This window comes from Mustela nivalis (assembly GCF_964662115.1).
Source record: "Mustela nivalis genome assembly, chromosome: 6".
NCBI classification, from domain to species: Eukaryota; Metazoa; Chordata; class Mammalia; order Carnivora; family Mustelidae; genus Mustela; species Mustela nivalis.
In genome coordinates this window covers 93615047-93632162 of record NC_139025.1, presented here as the reverse complement: position 1 = coordinate 93632162, position 17116 = coordinate 93615047, and the positions used below count along the sequence as shown (strand labels likewise).

At 38.0% G+C, this 17116-nt stretch overlaps 1 protein-coding gene across 3 annotated transcripts in view; it reads right to left on the bottom strand.

Moving 5' to 3' along the window:
* LOC309867699 (olfactory receptor 4F3/4F16/4F29) overlaps positions 1 to 16845 on the bottom strand; it is a gene marked incomplete at both ends in the record, with an annotated part of 348174 nt that extends 331329 nt beyond the window's left edge. For 2 of the 3 annotated variants that reach the window (XM_082736766.1, XM_082736767.1), the window contains one exon: positions 16675 to 16758. In XM_082736766.1, the coding sequence (XP_082592892.1) occupies positions 16675 to 16758 (84 nt within the window). Of the gene's footprint in view, positions 1 to 15819 lie in introns of those variants that run through there. The other variant, XM_082736765.1, reaches the window with a different exon arrangement.
* Positions 16846 to 17116: the final 271 nt, after the last annotated feature.

The window sequence follows — 17116 nt, the reverse complement described above, 5'->3', positions numbered from 1 at the left end:
TAATCCCTATCAATATGCCAACAACATTCTTAACAGAACGGAACAAATTATCCTAAAATTTAAATGGAACCACAAAGGACTCTGAGTAGAGCCAAAGCAAACTTGAGAAAGAAAAACAAATTTGGAAGGGTGCCTGGATGGTTCAATCAGTTAAGCATTTGTCAGCTCAGGTCATGATCTCAGGGTCCTGTGATTGATCCCCAAGTCAGCTCTCTGCTCAGTGGGGAACCTGCTTCTCCCTCTCTTTCTTCCTTTCCCCTACTCATGCTTCCACCATCTATATCTCTCAAATAAATAAAAAAATACACACACACACACACACACACACACACACACACACACACACACACAAAAGCTGGAGGTGTCACCATTCTACATCTCAAGATATACAACAAAATTGTAGTAATCAAAACAGTGTGGTACTAGCACAAAATCAGACACATAGATCAGTGCAACAGAATAGAGATCCCAGAAATAAACCCATACTTCTGTGGTCAATTTGTTACAAAGGAAGCAAGAATATATAATGTGGCAAAAGGCAGTCTAAGAAAACTGGACAGCTGCATACAAAAGAATGAAACTGGACCACTTTCTTACATACACAAAATAAATTCAAAATGGATTAAAAGCCTAAGCATTAAGACCCAATAAAACTCCTCAAAGAAAACACAAGCAATAATTTCACATTGGTCATAGCAACATTTTTCTAGATATGTCTCCTCAGACAAGGGAAACAAAGGCAAAAACAAACTATGTGAACTACACTACAACAAAAAGCTTTTGCACAGTGAAGGAAACCATCAACAAAATAAAAGGCAACATACTACATCATGAAAATATATTTCCAAATGATATATCAGATAAGGGGTTAATATCCAAAATATATGAAGAATTTCTGCAACTCAACACCAAAAAACAAAACAAAACAAAAAGCCCAAAACAAACCAACAAACAAGCAAAAACAAGTAATCTGATTTAAAAGATGGGCAGAATATCTGGATATGTTTCCAAAGAAGACATACAAAGGCAAAAAAACACATGCAGATATGCTCAACATCACTCACAATCAGGGAAATGCAAAACAAAACCAAAATCACATGTATCAGAATGGCTAGGATTAAAAGACAAGAAATAATAAGCGTGGCAAGGATGTGGAGAACAAGAACCCACATGCACTGTTGGTGAGAATGTAAATCTGGTACAGCCACTGTGAAAATCAGTATAAAGGCTCCTTAAAAACGAAAAAAATAGTTGGGGCACCTGGGTGTCTCAGTGGGTTAAAGCCTCTGCCTTTGGCTCAGGTCACAATCTCAGGGTACTGAAAGCTAGCCCACATTGGGCTCTCTCCTTGGTGGGAAGCCTGTTTCCCCCTCTCTTCTTTCTCTGCCTGCCTCTCTGCCTACTTGTGATCTCTGTCTGTCAAATAAATAAATAAAATCTTTAAAAAAAATTTTTAAATAAAAAATAGAAATACCTCATAATCCAGTATTTCCACTACTGGGTATTTACCCAAAGGGGAAAAAAATACTAACTTGAAAAGATATGTTTACCACAGCATTATTTACAATAGCCAAGATATGGAAGCAACCCAAGTTTCCATCTGTAGATGATGGATAAAGAAATGTGAGTGTGTATGTGTGTGTGTGTGTGTGTGTGTGTGTGTGTATTTAAATTAAGAAGTGTGAGATATATAGATAAGTAGATAGATAAAATGAAATAGTACCCAGTCTTATAAATGAATGAGATCTTGCCATTTGTGGTGTCATGGATAGATCTAGATTATAATGTTAAGTGAAATAAGTCAGAAAAAGGCAAATACCATACGATTTCACTTGTATGTAGAAACTAAAACAAAACAAACAAAAAGCAGAAACAGAATACAAATAATCAGAACAAACTGGTGGTTGTGGAGAGAGAAATGGGCAAAAATTGACAAAGTGGAACAAAAGATTCAGGTTTGCAAATGATTAATTCACAGGGGTAAAAGGTATGGTACAGAGAATGTAGTCAATGACTATAACAGCCTTGCATCATGACTAATAGTAGCTATACTCGTGGTGAACATAACCTAATATATAGAGGTATCAAACGACTACATTGTACACCTGAAACTAATTTTGTGTCAACTATGCTTCAATTAAAAAAAATTTAAGTGTAAAAGAAATAAATGACCCATAATATTTGTGACAAAAGATTACAATTGAGGCAAACTATACATCTCTAGATATCTGAGAGGAAAAATAAGGGAAGATTTCCTCTGGAAAATGAAGGTATTCAAAACCATCCATTTCAAAAAATCATATGCATGTACAGGACAGGACACATGCTCACAAAATGTCTGAAAAGACCTGAAATTTTTCACCCCTGGCTGATTTCCAGGATGGTGCAAGCAGAAAGTGCTCATTAATGTAGATTTTTAAAAAGATTTTTATTTATTTATTTGACAAAGATCACTAATATGCAGAGATGCAGTCAGAGAGAGAGGAGGAAGCAGACTCCCCACTGAGCAAAGAGCCCTATGGGAAGCCCGATCAAGGACCCTGGGACCATGACCTGAGCCGGAGGCAGAGGCTTTAACCCACTGAGCAACCCAGGTGTCCCTAATGTAGATTTTTTTATGTGCAATTAGCCAACATATGGCACCTTATTCATTTTTGATGTAGTGTTCAATGATTCATTAGTTGCATAAAACACCAGGTGTTCATCAGAACACATGCCCTCCTTAATATCCATCATTCTAATTCCCCATTCCCCCCAACCCCCTCCCTTCTAAAACCCTCAATTTGTTTCTTGGAGTCCAGAGTTCCTTGTGAACTGTCTCCCTCTCTGATTTTTTTCCCCCTTCAGTTTTCCCTCCCTTCCTCTATGGTCCTCCATGTTATTCCTTGTGTTTCACATATGAATAAAACCATGTGATAATTATCTTTCTCTGCTTGGCTTACTTCACTTACCATAACCTCCTCCAGTTCCATCCAGGTCAAAGCAAATGGTGGGTATTTATCCTTTCTGATGGCTGAGTAATATTACTATATATATAGAGAGAGAGGTAAAGAGGATGTGGCATATATATATGCCACATCCTCTTTACCTATTCATCTGCTAAAGATCATCTCGGCTCCTTCCACAGTTTCTCTACTGTGGACATTGCTGCTATGAATATTTAGGTTTTGTGGGATTTTTTAAGATTTTATTTTCATATTTGAATGAAAGGGAGAGAGAGAGAGAGCATGAGTAGGGGGAGGGGCAGAGGGAGAAGCAGATACCCGCTTAGCAGGGAGCCCAACTCAGGGCTCAATTCCAGGACTCTGGGATCATGATCTGAGCAGAAGGCGGAAGCTTAACTGACTGAGCCACCCAGGTGTCCCATTGTTGCATATTTTTAGGTAGCCTATGAGTTTAGGAGTGCCCCAGCAGATAACAAACCACCAAACACCCGAAATGTCTTTTTAGTTTTTTTTTTGTTGTTTTAATAAATTTATTTATTTATTTATTTTAAATAAACATATAATGTATTTTTATCCCCAGAGGTACAGGTCTGTGAATCGCCAGGTTTACACATTTCACAGCACTCACCATAGCACATACCCTCCCCAATGTCCATAACCCAACCACCCTCTTCCAACCCTCCTCCCCCCAAGCAATCATCAGTCTGTGTTTTGAGATTGAGTCTTTTATGGTTTGTCTCCCTCCCAATCCCATATTCTTTTTTTTTTTTTTTAAGATTTTATTTATTTATTTGACAGAGAGAAATCACAAGTAGATGGAGAGGCAGGCAGAGAGAGAGAGAGGGAAGCAGGCTCCCTGCCGAGCAGAGAGCCCGATGCAGGACTCGATCCCAGGACCCTGAGATCATGACCTGAGCCGAAGGCAGCGGCTTAACCCACTGAGCCACCCAGGCGCCCCCAATCCCATATTCTTTCATTTTTTCTTTTCCTACCACCCCACCCCCAGCCTCCCCACATTGCATCTCCACTTCCTCATATCAGGGAGATATATGATAGTTGTCTTTCTCCAATTAACTTATTTCGCTAAGCATAATACCCCCTAGTTCCATCCACATCATCACAAATGGCAAGATTTAATTGCTTTTGATGGCTGCATAGTATTCCATTGTGTGTATATATACCACATCTTCCTTATCCATTTATCTGTTGATGAACATCTAGGTTATTTCCACAGTTTGGCTATAAACATTCAGGTGCATGTGACCCTTCGGAACACCATGTTTGTATCTTTAGGACATATACCCAGTAGTGCAATCACTGGGTCATAGGGTAGCTCTATTTTCAGTTTTTTGAGGAACCTCCACACTGTTTTCCAGAGTGGTTGCACCAGCCTGCATGTCTCTTTAGTTTTGTTTTCAGTTTTTATCCTGTTTTTTCTTAGTTTTCCATATATGAGTTTGGTCAGATCTCTGGCTCCAACTGCCACTGTGATGGTACAAAGATCAAACAAACAAGTTATAAGGAAAAGAAAAAAAGTTGGAGGGAAATCTACATCATGAGATTTGAAAGACATTTCAAATTTTAAAAATGGGCAACAGAAACTATAGTGTCTTGAGATGCATAGCTAGAACTAAAGCTATGAAAAAAGGCAAGGAAGTTTTCACTGTAACAGTCATGGTTACTTTTGAGGGGGAAGGGAGTTGTAATTTGGATGAGTCACAGAGAAGATTTATGGGATGGGATACATGACAAAGTTTAATATCTTAAAATGGGTAATAATTATTATTATTTTTTTAATTTAAATTATTTTATTTTATTATTTCTTTAAATTTATTTTTTATTTTCAGCATAACAGTATTCATTATTTTTGCACCACACCCAGTGCTCCATGAAATCCGTGCCCTCTATAATACCCACCACCAGGTACCCTGACTTCCCAGCCCCTGCCCCTTCAAAACCCTCAGATTGGTTGTCAGAGTCCATAGTCTCTCATGTCTCACCTCCCCTTCCAATTTCCCCCAACTCCCTTCTCTCTCTCTTGTTACGCTCCACAAATAAGTGAAACCATATGATAATTGGCTCTCTCTGCTTGACTTATTTCACTCAGCAGAATCTCTTCCAGTCTTGTCCATGTTGCTACAAAAGTTGGGTGTTCGTCCTTTCTGATGGAGGCATAATACTCCATAGTGTATGTGAACCACATCTTCCTTATCCATTCATCCGTTGAAGGGCATCTTGGTTCTTTCCACAGTTTGGCGACCCTGGCCATTGCTGTTATAAACATTGGGTACAGATGGCCCTTCTTTTCACAACATCTGTATCTTTGGGGTAAATACCCAGGAGTGTGATGGCAGGGTCATAGGGAAGTTCTATTTTTAATTTCTTAAGGAATCTCCACACTGTTCTCCAAAGAGGCTATACCAACTTGCATTCCCACCAACAATGAAAGAGGGTTCCCCTTTGTCCACATCCCCTCCAACACATGTTGTTTTCTGTCTTGCTAATTTTGGCCATTCTAACTGGTGTAAGGTGATATCTCAATGTGGTTTTAATTTGAATCTCCCTGAGAGCTAGTGAAGATGAATATTTTTTTCATGTGTCTGATAGCCGTTTGTATGTCTTCATTGAAGAAGTGTCTGTCCATATCTTCTGCCCATTTTTTGATATGACTCTCTGTTTTGTGTATGTTGAGTTTGAGGAGTTCATTATAGATCCTGGATATCAACCTTTTGTCTGTACTGTCATTTGCAAATATCTTTTCCCATTTCGTGGATTGCCTCTTTGTTTTCTTGACTGTTTCCTTTGCTCTGCCAAAGCTTTTGATTTTGATGAAGTCCCAAAAGTTCATCTTCACTTTTGTTTCCTTTGCCTTTGGAGACATATCTTGAAAGAAGTTGCTGGGGCTGATATCAAAGAGATTACTGCCTATGTTCTCCTCTAGGATTCTGATGGATTCCTGTCTCATGTTGAGGTCTTTTATCCATTTTGAGTTTATCTTTGTGTGCGGTTTAAGAGAATGGTCGAGTTTCATTCTTCTACTATAGCTGTTTCACTTATTTCTGGAGCATAACAAATAGCATGGAGGACATGGGGAGTTAGAGAGGAGAAGGGAGTTTGGGGAGTTTGGAAGGGGAGGTGAATCATGAGAGACTATGGACTCTGAAAAACAATCGGAGGGGTTTGAAGTGGTGCGGGGGTGGGAGGTTGGGGAATCAGGTGGTGGGTTTTATAGAGGGCACGGATTGCATGGAGCACTGGGTGTGGTGAAAAAATAATGAATACTGTTATGCTGAAAATAATTTAATTAATTAAAAAATAAAATAAATGTATTTAATAAAATGCAAAAAAAATTTTGATTAAGCTATACATTTGTTTTATGCATTTCTGTACTTTTATTTTGCAATTAAAATAAATTAAAGTCAAAGCATGATAACAGTGGCAGCACAAAACCTCCAACCTATAATTACCCTTGTTTAATGACCTACATTCAATTACCATTTATTGAGGCTACTCGCATCAGTGCATATGTATTTTTAATACTGAAACACAATGCTCCTCGGCCTGTGGGCATAAGCTATACCATCAGGGAGTCAGAACAATTCAGAAACTTTTTGTCTGCTGCATAATTCTCCCTTGTGCAAAGAGTTATACAAAATACTGCCATCATAAAAGCAGTTAATTAGCAGCACTAATTGTGTTGGGTAGTGACCAGGGTCAACGCAAAGACTTGATATTGCCAGCCAGAAATCAGTCTGCCATGGAAACTGTCCCCTAGAAACATGCTGGTTTTCCCAGAGTAACTACAGGGAGAAGCAGTAATGAGTCACCTGGGGGGGTCACATCTCTTTCTGAAAATTACCATTTCACTCCTCTACTTAAAAAAAAAAAAAGAAAAAAGAAAAAAAATGGCCATGAAGTCAAAAGAACACTCTTGAATTACAATGAGAGCAAGTAATAAAAATAACAAGAAGGGGAAATTTTTACCAACAATTGCAGCTTTGCAATATCCCTCAGCCTTTGAATAACTTCTTCTAACTGCATAAACTAAGAAGGTTCTGGCAGATCAATTTCATTCAATGTATTCTAGTTTTAGGTCTATGTTTGCAGCCAACCAAATAAAGCAAACCGTTATAGTCACTCCAAGCCATCCAAATTAATATACTGAATATAAAATCATTGTTTAGAATAGTAACATTAATTGTGGTTCAATTCAACATTAAACTTCTTCCCTTCTAGTCCCAACACCTTTAGGGCCCACTTCCAATATATATGTTCAGATTTCTATTGATATAAATATATAAAATCTTAGTTCTTTGGTGTGTATTGTATCTTGTCATGAATTCTACTTTGTCCCTGACTCACTGGAGCTTTCTCGGACTTCAGCCTGCTTATAGGACTAGAAATAATGTGAAGAGGTAGGGTCAGGCACTGAGGATTATCAGTAATCCTATGGCACCCAACTCAGGAGAGGTCATTCTAGTTTTCAGAGAGTCCAGACAAATCTCTTCAGAAAGAGGAAAAAAAATGCTTCCAACAGGAAGGATAATCAATAAAAGTTAGGAAGTTTTTATTTCTTTTCAGTGTAACAGTATTCAGTGTTTTTGCACCACACCCAGTGCTCCCTAAAATACATGCCCTCCCCAATACCCACCACCTGGTTCTCCCAACCTCCCACCTCCCGCCCCTTCAAAACCCTCAGCTTGTTTTTCAGTGTCCATAGTCTCTTATGGTTCACCTCCCCTTCCAATTTCCCTCAACTCCCTTCTCCTCTCCACCTCCCCATGTCCTCCATGTTATTTGTTATGCTCCACAAATAAGTGAAACCATATGATAATTGGCTCTCTCTGCTTGACTTATCTCACTCAGCATAATCTCTTCCAGTCCCATCCATGTTGATAACAAAAGCTATCCTTTCTGATGGAGGCATAATACTCCATAGTGTATATGGACCACATCTTCCTTATCTATTCATCCATTGAAGGGCATCTTGGTTCTTTCCACAGTTTGGCGACCGTGGCCATTGCTGCTATAAACATTGGGGTACAGATGGCCCTTCTTTTCACTACATCTGTATCTTTGGGGTAAATACTCAGGAGTGCAATGGCAGGGTCATAGGGAAGACCTATTTTTAATTTCTTGAGGAATCTCCACACTGTTCTCCAAAGTGGCTGCACCAACTTGCATTCCCACCAACAGTGGAAGAGAGTACCCCTTTCTCCACATCCTCTCCAACACACATTGTTTCCTGTCTTGCTAATTTTGGACATTATAACTGCTGTAAGGTGGTATCTCAATGTGGTTTTAATTTGAATCTCCCTAACTTCTAGTGATGGTGAACATTTTTCCATGTGTCTGATAGCCATTTGTATATCTTCATTGAAGAAGTTTCTGTTCACATCTTCTGCCCATTTTTTGATATGATTACCAGTTGTGTGTACAGTTTTTTTTTTAAAGATTTTATTTGTCAGAGAGAGAGAGAGAGCAGAAGCAGGGGGAGTAGTAGGCAGAGAGAGAAGCAGGCTTCCCTCTGAGCAAGAAGCCCAATGTTGGACTCAATCCCAGAACCCTGGGATTGTGACCTGAGCCCAAGGCAGCCACTTAACTGATTGCACCACCCAGGTGCCTCACAGACTTATTTTAGACCTAAAAATACAGACTGAAAGTAAGAGGATGAAGAAATGTCCATCATGCAAATGGTTATCAAAAGAAAAGCCAAAGTAGGGGCATCTGGGTGGCTCAGTCAGTTAAGTATCTGCATTTGGCTCAGGTTATGACCCTGTAGTCCTGGCATTACGCCCTGCATGGGGCTTCCTGCTCCTCATGGAGTCTGCCTGACTCTCTCCCTCTGCACCTCCCCACCCTCCTCATGCTCTCTCTCTTCCTCTCAAATAAATAAAAATTAAAAAAAAAAGAAAGCCATAGTAGCAATACTTATTTCATACAAAGTAGACTTTATTTATTTATTTTGGCTAGGTAGAGCATACTTTACTGGTGTTCCCAACAATGTAGGGCTCTCCAAGCCTCTGCCTTTCTTCAAGGAGTGGAAACTATGGAGGTTGGGAGATTCTCAGTGTATTGGGGATGAGTTATGGCAAATACTTCCCAGGAGCTGAGGGCCTCTCTCTTCCTCTTGCTCTCACTGGGGGTAGTGGTTTAGAGGGCTCTTACTCCCTGAAGGCCATGAGAATCATAGTATCTACCACCCAGTTGCTGTTGCCAAATGTACTGTCATACCAGGAAAGGAGCTTGACAATGTGGTCACTGAGAGCAATGCCAGTCCCAAAGTCAAAGGTAGAAGGGTAGGTGTCATTGTTAGTCACAGGAGACAACCTGATCCTCAGCATTTCCCAGGATGTCCTCTAGGAAGCCTTCAGATGCTTGTTTTACTACCTTCCTGATGTCATTCTATTTGGCAACTTTCTTCAGGAAGCAGGACAGATCCAAAATTGACACAGTGGGGGGTAGGAATATGGAAGCCATGCCAGTGGGCTTACCATTTGGCTCAGGAATGACCTTGCTTTACAGCCTTGGTGGCACTTTAGAAGCAGAAATTGTATACTGGGCAGCCTCTTTGGCTCATGCCACAGCTTCCCAGAGGGTCTGTCCACAGTCCTCTGGGTGGCAGTGATGGCATGAACTATGATCATGAGTCCCTCCACAATGTTAAAATTGTCATGGATAGCCTTGGTCCCACACTTCAAATGAGCCCCAGGCTTCATGGTGGTAAAGACCCCAGTGGACTCAACAACACACTCAGTATGAGCATCATCCCACTTGATGGTGAGATTTCAATTATTGAAGTTAGAGATGGGCTTTCCATGATGACAAGTTTCCCATCCTGAGCCTTAACTGACAATGAAATTTGCCATGGATGCAATCATATGGAACATATATACCTTGTAGTTGAGGTCAATGAAGGCATCACTGATTGTGACAATTTCCACTTTGCCAGCATTAAAAGCAGTCATAGTGACCAGGCCTGCAATATGGTCAAATCTGTTTACTCTGACCTCCACCATCTTGTCTCTGGGTCATGGCTAGCACTGCACCAGAAAAGGTGGCTGTCTGCTGAGCAGGAAGAAGCAGAGACCTAAGATAAAATAGACTTTAAAGGAAAGACTGCAACAAGAGATAAAGAAGGACACTATATAATAATAAAGGGACATTCCAATGGGAAGATACACCAATCTTAAATATTTACACACCCAATATAGGAATACCCAAACATATAAAACAATAACAAACATAAATAAACTAATCAATAATAATACAATAAGAGTAGTGACTTTAACATCCCACTTACATCAAAGGACAGATCATCAAAACCAGTAACTGGGTGCTTGGGTGACTCAGTCAGTTGAGCATCTCCTTGCCTTAGGTCATGATCTTGGGGTCCTGAGACTGGGCCACACATTGGGCTCCCTGCTCAGTGGAGAGCCTATTTCTCCTTCTCCCTCTGCTCCCAACACTGTTGCTCTCTCGTGCACTATCTATCTAAAATAAATAAATGTTTAAAAATTTAATTATTAATTAACAGGTAATCAGCAAAGAAACAATGGCTTTTAATCACACACTGAATCAGAAGGACTTAACAAATACATTCAGAACATTCCTTCCTAAAACAGCAGAATACACATTCTTTTCAAGTGTACATTGTACATTCTCCAGAATAGATTGTATATTAGGTCACAAAATAAGCCTTAACAAATTCAAGATCAAAGTGATACCAGGCAGCTTTTTTTTTAAAGATTTATTTATTTGACAGACAGAGGTCACAAGTAGGCAGGAGGCAGGCAGAGGTTGGGGGAAGCAGACTCCCCTGCCAAGCAGGGCTCGATCCCAGGACCCCAAGATCAGGACCTGAACCAAAGGCAAGAGGCATAACCCACTGAGCCACCCAGGTGCCCCCCATGCAGCTTTTCTGACCACAATGCTATGAAACCAGAAGTCAACCACACAAAAAGTGTGGAAAGACCACAAATACATGGAGGTTAAATAAATAACAAATGGGTCACCCAGGAAACAAAAAAGAAATTTAAAAAGGCACATGGAGGGTGCTTGGGTGGCTCAGTGGGTTAAAGCCTCTGCCTTTGGCTCAGATCGTGATCCCAGGGTCCTGGGATTTAACCCCGCATCAGGTTCTCTGCTTGCAGAGAACCTAATTTACTCTGCCCTCTGCCTGCCTCTCTGACTACTTGTGATCTCTGTCTGCCAAATAGATAAAAATCTTTAAAAAAAAAAAAAAGGCACATGGAAGCAAATGAAAATGAAAACACAAAAATGCAAAATGTCTGGAATGCAGCAAAAGCAGTACTAAGACAGAAGTTTATAGCAATAAATGTCTATCTCAAGAAACAAGAAAAAACTCAAACAAGCTAATTTTATACCTACAGGAGCTGGAAACAAAACAACAAAGCCTAAAACCAACAGAAGTAAGGAAATAATAAAGATTAGAGCAGAATTAAATGATACTGAAATTAAAAAAATATATACAACAAATCAATGAAACCAGGAGCTGGTTCTTTGAAAAATATTAAAAAAAAAAAAAAAACCCTGATAAAACTCTAACCAGACTTTTTGAAAAAAAAAAGAGACTCTGGTCAACAGGGACTCTGGTTCTCCTTCTCCCTCTCTCTCTTTCTCTCTCTCTCAAATAAACATATAAATCTTTATAAAGAGAGAGAGAGAGAGAGAGAGAGAGGACTCAAAAGTAAAATCACAAATTAGAGAAGCAAAAAAACACCATCACAGATATACAATTATAAGAGAATATTGTGAAAAACTATATGCCAATAAATTTGACCACCTAGGAAAAAAATGGGTACATTCCTAGAAACACATAACCTCCCAAAACTGAAATAAGAAGAAATAGAAAATTTGAAGAGACTGACATCCAACAAAGAAATTGAATCAGTAAACAAACGAAAAAAAATCTGAACAAACAGAAGTCCAGGACCAGGAGGATTCATCAGTGAATTCTACCATGCATTTAAAGAAGAGTTAATACCTATTCTTCTCAAATAATTCCAAAAAATAGAAAGGAAGGAAAACTTCCAAAGCTATTCTACGAGGCCAGCTTACCCTTATACCAAAACCAGATAAAGAAACTGCTGAAAAAGAGAACTGCAGGCTCTTTTTTAGCATAGATACAAAAATCTTCAATGAAATATTAGCAAACTAAATCCAACAATACTTTTAAAAAAATCATTCACCATAATCAAATAGGATTTACTCCTGTGTTTCAGGGGTGGTTCAGTACTCACAAATTAATCAACATGGTACACCACATCAATAAGAAAAAAGACAAATTTATATGTTCATCTCAACAGATGTAGAAGAAATATTTGACAAAGTGTTCCATCCATTCATGATAAAAAAAAAAAAACACCTCAACAAAGTAGGTTTAGAAGGAACATACCTCAACATAATAAAGCCATATGTGAAAAACCCACAGCTAAGATCATCCTTAATGGGAAAAACTGAGACCTTTTCCCCTAAGGTTGAGAACAAAACCAGGATGTCCACTCACACCACTTTTATTCAATATCGTACTGAAAGTCCTAGCCACAACAATCAGACAAGAAGAAGAAACAAAAGGCATCAAATAGTAAGGAAGAAGTAAAATTTTCATTACCTGAAGATGACGTGGTACTATATATAGAATACATGAAAGATTCCACAAAAAAAACTGCTACAACTGATAAATGAGTTTACTAATGTCACAGGATATAAAATCAACATACAGAAATCTGTTGCATTTTCATATACCAATAAAGATGCAGCAGAAAGAGAAATTAAGAAAACATTTGACCAAAAATAAGATCCAAGGAATAAACATAACCAAAGAGGTGAAAGACCCTACTCTGAAAATTATAAAATACTGACAAGGAAATTTAAGACAACACAAAGAAATGAAAAAATATTCCAGGTTCATGGATTAGAAGAATATTGTTAAAATGTCTGTACTACCCAAATCAATCTACATATTTAATGTAATCCCAATGAAAACACCACCAACATTTTTCACAGAGCTAGAACAAGCAATCCTAAAATTTATATGGAACCACAAAAGACCCCAAGTAGCAAAAGCAATCTTGAAAAAGAAAAACAAAGCTTGGGGAATCACAATTCTGGACTTCAAGTTACATTACAAAGCTGTAGTCATCAAAACAGTATGGTACCGGCACAAAAATAGACACACAGATCAACATAACAGAATAGAAAACCCAGAAATGAACCCACAACTTTATGGCCAATTAATCTTCAGCAAAGCAGGAAAGACTGTCCTAAGAGAAAGTCTCTTCAACAAATGGGTTTGGGAAAAAACTTGATAGCTATATGCTAATGAAAGAAACTGGACCACTTTCTTACACCATACACAAAATATATTCAAAATGGATGAAAGACCTAAATGTGAGACAGGAAACCATAAAAATCCTAAAAGAGAACACAAGAGGTAACTCCTTTGACATCAATCATAGCAAATTCTTTCTAGATATGTCTCCTGAGACAAGGGAAACAATAGCAAAAATAAACTATTGGGACATCATCAAGGTAAAAAAGCTTCATTATAGCAAAGGAAATAATCAAGAAAATTAAGAGGCAACCACCATAATGGGAGAAGATATTTGCAAATGATATATCTGATAAAGGGTTAGTATCTAAAAATCTATGAAGAACATATCAAACAACACCCAAAAAATAAATAATCCAGTTAAAATGTGGGCAGAAGACATGAACAGACATTTTTCCAAAGAAGACATACAGATGGCCAACAGACACATAAAAAGATGCTTAATATCACTAAATATTAGGGACAGGCAAATCAAAACCTTAGTGTGTTAGAGAGAATGTGAAGAAAACAGAACACTTCTGCCCTGTTGTTGGGAATGCAAATTGGAGCAGTCGCTCTGGAAAAATGATAGAAGTTTCTCAGAAAATTAAGAATGGATCTACCATATGATCCAACAATACCACTTACAAGTATTTATTCAAATAATATAAAAACGTTAATTTAATTTGAAAAGATATATGTACCACTATGTTTATTGCAGAACTATTTACAACAGACAACATATGAAAGCAACCTAAGTATCCATCAATAGGTGAATGGACAAAGAGGATGTGGTATATCTAAACAAGAGAAAAACTAGTCAGCCACAAAGAAAAATGGAATTTTGCCCTTTGCAACAATATAAAAGGACTTCAAGGCTATTATGCTAAAAAAAAAAAATAAGAGACAAATAGTACATGGTTTTACTGATATGTGGAATCTAAAAAAAGAAAAGAAAAAAAGCTTAAAACAAACAAAACAATACAAAGCCAAACTCACAGATACAGAGAACAGATTGGTAGTCACTAAAGGGGAAGTTTGTTGGGGGGTGGGTGAAATGGGTGAAGTGGATCAATTGTATAGTGATGAAAAGTAACTAGACTTTTGGTGGTAATCACTTTGTCATGTACACAGATGTCTAATTATAACACTATACACCTGAAACATCTCTAATGTTATATACTAATTTTACCTCATTAAAAAAAGGAAGCTGAAAAACCTCTAAAACTCTGATAAATTAAAAAAAAACATAAGCTACCAATAGACAATGAAAGAGAGGAAAATATTACAAGTCTTCAGATACCTCATAATAAGAGAATATTAGGAACAACTTCTCCAATAAATTTGAAAACACAGATTAATATATAAATTACATTGAGGACACAAGCTACCAAAAATTGAATTGCTAGTTGAAAGCCTTTCCACAGAGAAAACTGAAAGCCAAAATGACTTTTATAGTGAATTTTACCAAATATTAAGAAAGAAACAATAACAATTCTACAAAACTCCTGCAATAAGTTTAATATGAAGAGATATATTCTATAAGGTTAGCATTACATGCTGATACCAAACCAGCAAAATCATTGTTTCAAAACCCAACATCCATTCTTCATTTTAAGAACATTCAGCAAATTAAATAGAAAGGAATTTCCTCAGAAAGAGGAAAAAAGATGCTTCCACCAGGAAGGATAATCAATAAAAGTTAGGAAGTTTTTATTTCTTTTCAGTGTAACAGTATTCAGTGTTTTTGCACCACACCCAGTGCTCCCTAAAATACATGCCCTCCCCAATACTCACCACCTGGTTCTCCCAACCTCCCACCTCCCGCCCCTTCAAAACCCTCAGCTTGTTTTTCAGTGTCCATAGTCTCTCATGGAGAGACTAAAAACGTACAGCTAGCATCATACTTAATGGCGAAAAACTGAATGTTTTTCTCATAAGTATAGAAACAGTCAAGGATGTCTTCCCTATCCGCTTGTATTCAGCACTACACTGTTAGATGTAGGAAGTACAATAAGGCAACAAAAATGAATAAAATGATCCATACTAGAATATGAGAAGTAAAATGTCTTTATGCACTGAAAACATGATCATCTATAAGGAAAATACTACTTACTCTATAAAAAAACAAGTAGAAGTAAAAGATTTTGCAAGTGTTCAAAATACAATGCCAATAAACAAATTATCTATTAAATGTCTACATATTAGCAATAAGCAGTTATAAATTAAACAAAAAAGACTATTTAAAATGGCACCATAAATTAAAATAGGAATACATCTCAAGAAAGATATGTAAGACCTGTTCACCAGAAACTATATAACATGGCTGAAAGAAATTAAATGGGATTTATATATATAGAAAGATACACTCTTCTCCTGGCTCACTTTTCATAAGGAATAAATACATTCATCAAGTAATAATTATGTTATAGCTGTGACAACACTCATATCAATATTGGATATCTCAGGTCTTCTGAATCCAAAATACCAAAGACAGAAACAAAAGGCTACACCATGATTAGTGAGAAGGCCTTATATAATCTATGAGATCTTCCTGTAAATCACTAGCTGTCTGGATACTCTCTTCATTGCTGCCTTCATGTCCTTATTCCTGAATGTGTAGATGACTGGATTCAGAAAAGGAGTGAGAACTGCATCAAAAATAGCAAGAAATTTGTCCAGTTGTGACTTGGGATGTGGCCATGTATAGACAAACATGGTTGGACCAAAGAACAAAAGTACCACAGTGATGTGAGCTGACAGTGTGGAAAGAGCTTTGGACGAACTGCCTGAAGAATGTTTCCAAACAGTAAACAGGATGAAGATGTAGGAGATGAGGAGTATAGAGAAAGAACCAACACAGATAAATCCACTGTTGACAGTGACCATGAACTGCAATCTGTAGGTATCTGTACAAGCCAGTCTGAGGAGACGAGGAAGGTCACAGTAAAAGCTGTCCAATACATTAGGACCACAGAAGGGTAAATTAACAATAAATGCTAGTTGGAATAGTGAGTGTATTATGCCAAGAGCCCAAGCAGCAACCAGAAACAAAATGCACATCCGTGGACTCATGATGGTCAAGTAGTGCAGAGGCTTACAAATGGCAACATATCTGTCAAAGGCCATGGCAATGAGCAGCACCATCTCCACGCCACCAATGACATGGATGAAGAAGATCTGGGCAATGCAGCCTCCAAAAGAGATAACTTTGCGCTTTCTGAAAAGATCATAAATCATCTTGGGTGAGGTGGCAGAGCAGGCCCCCAAGTCAATGAAAGAGAGACTGGCCAGTAGGAAGTACATGGGGGAATGTAAGTGAGGATCGATGGTCACAGAAAACACAATGAGGATGTTTCCTGTCATGGCTGCCACATAGAGCACAGAGGAGAACACCAGGAGAAGAAGCTGGATCTCCCATGAATGAGTCAGTCCCAGAAACACAAACTCAGACACAACTGAGTGATTCCCTCCATCCATGAATCCAGCCAACTCGGCTGCCGCTGAAATGATGAGAATTAAGAAAATGAAAAAGAAAACCTGATTATGGAGATGATAATAGGTCATAGAACCACTAATGTTTCAATGTCCTTATTATGAATGAAAAGTATATAATTATCTACTTTCTCACACATATAAAAACAAATCATCACACATGAGCTATGACACAATTTAAACCAAATTTATGACAAATTTAAACCGAAACTCTGATTGTAATGTTCTGTTCTCAAATTAACAGATTAGGCATGGACATGGATACATGAGTATCCATGACATAGAGTAACTGTGCAAATCACTACTGATATTGACTATTCCTCATTTCTAACATATTCCATCT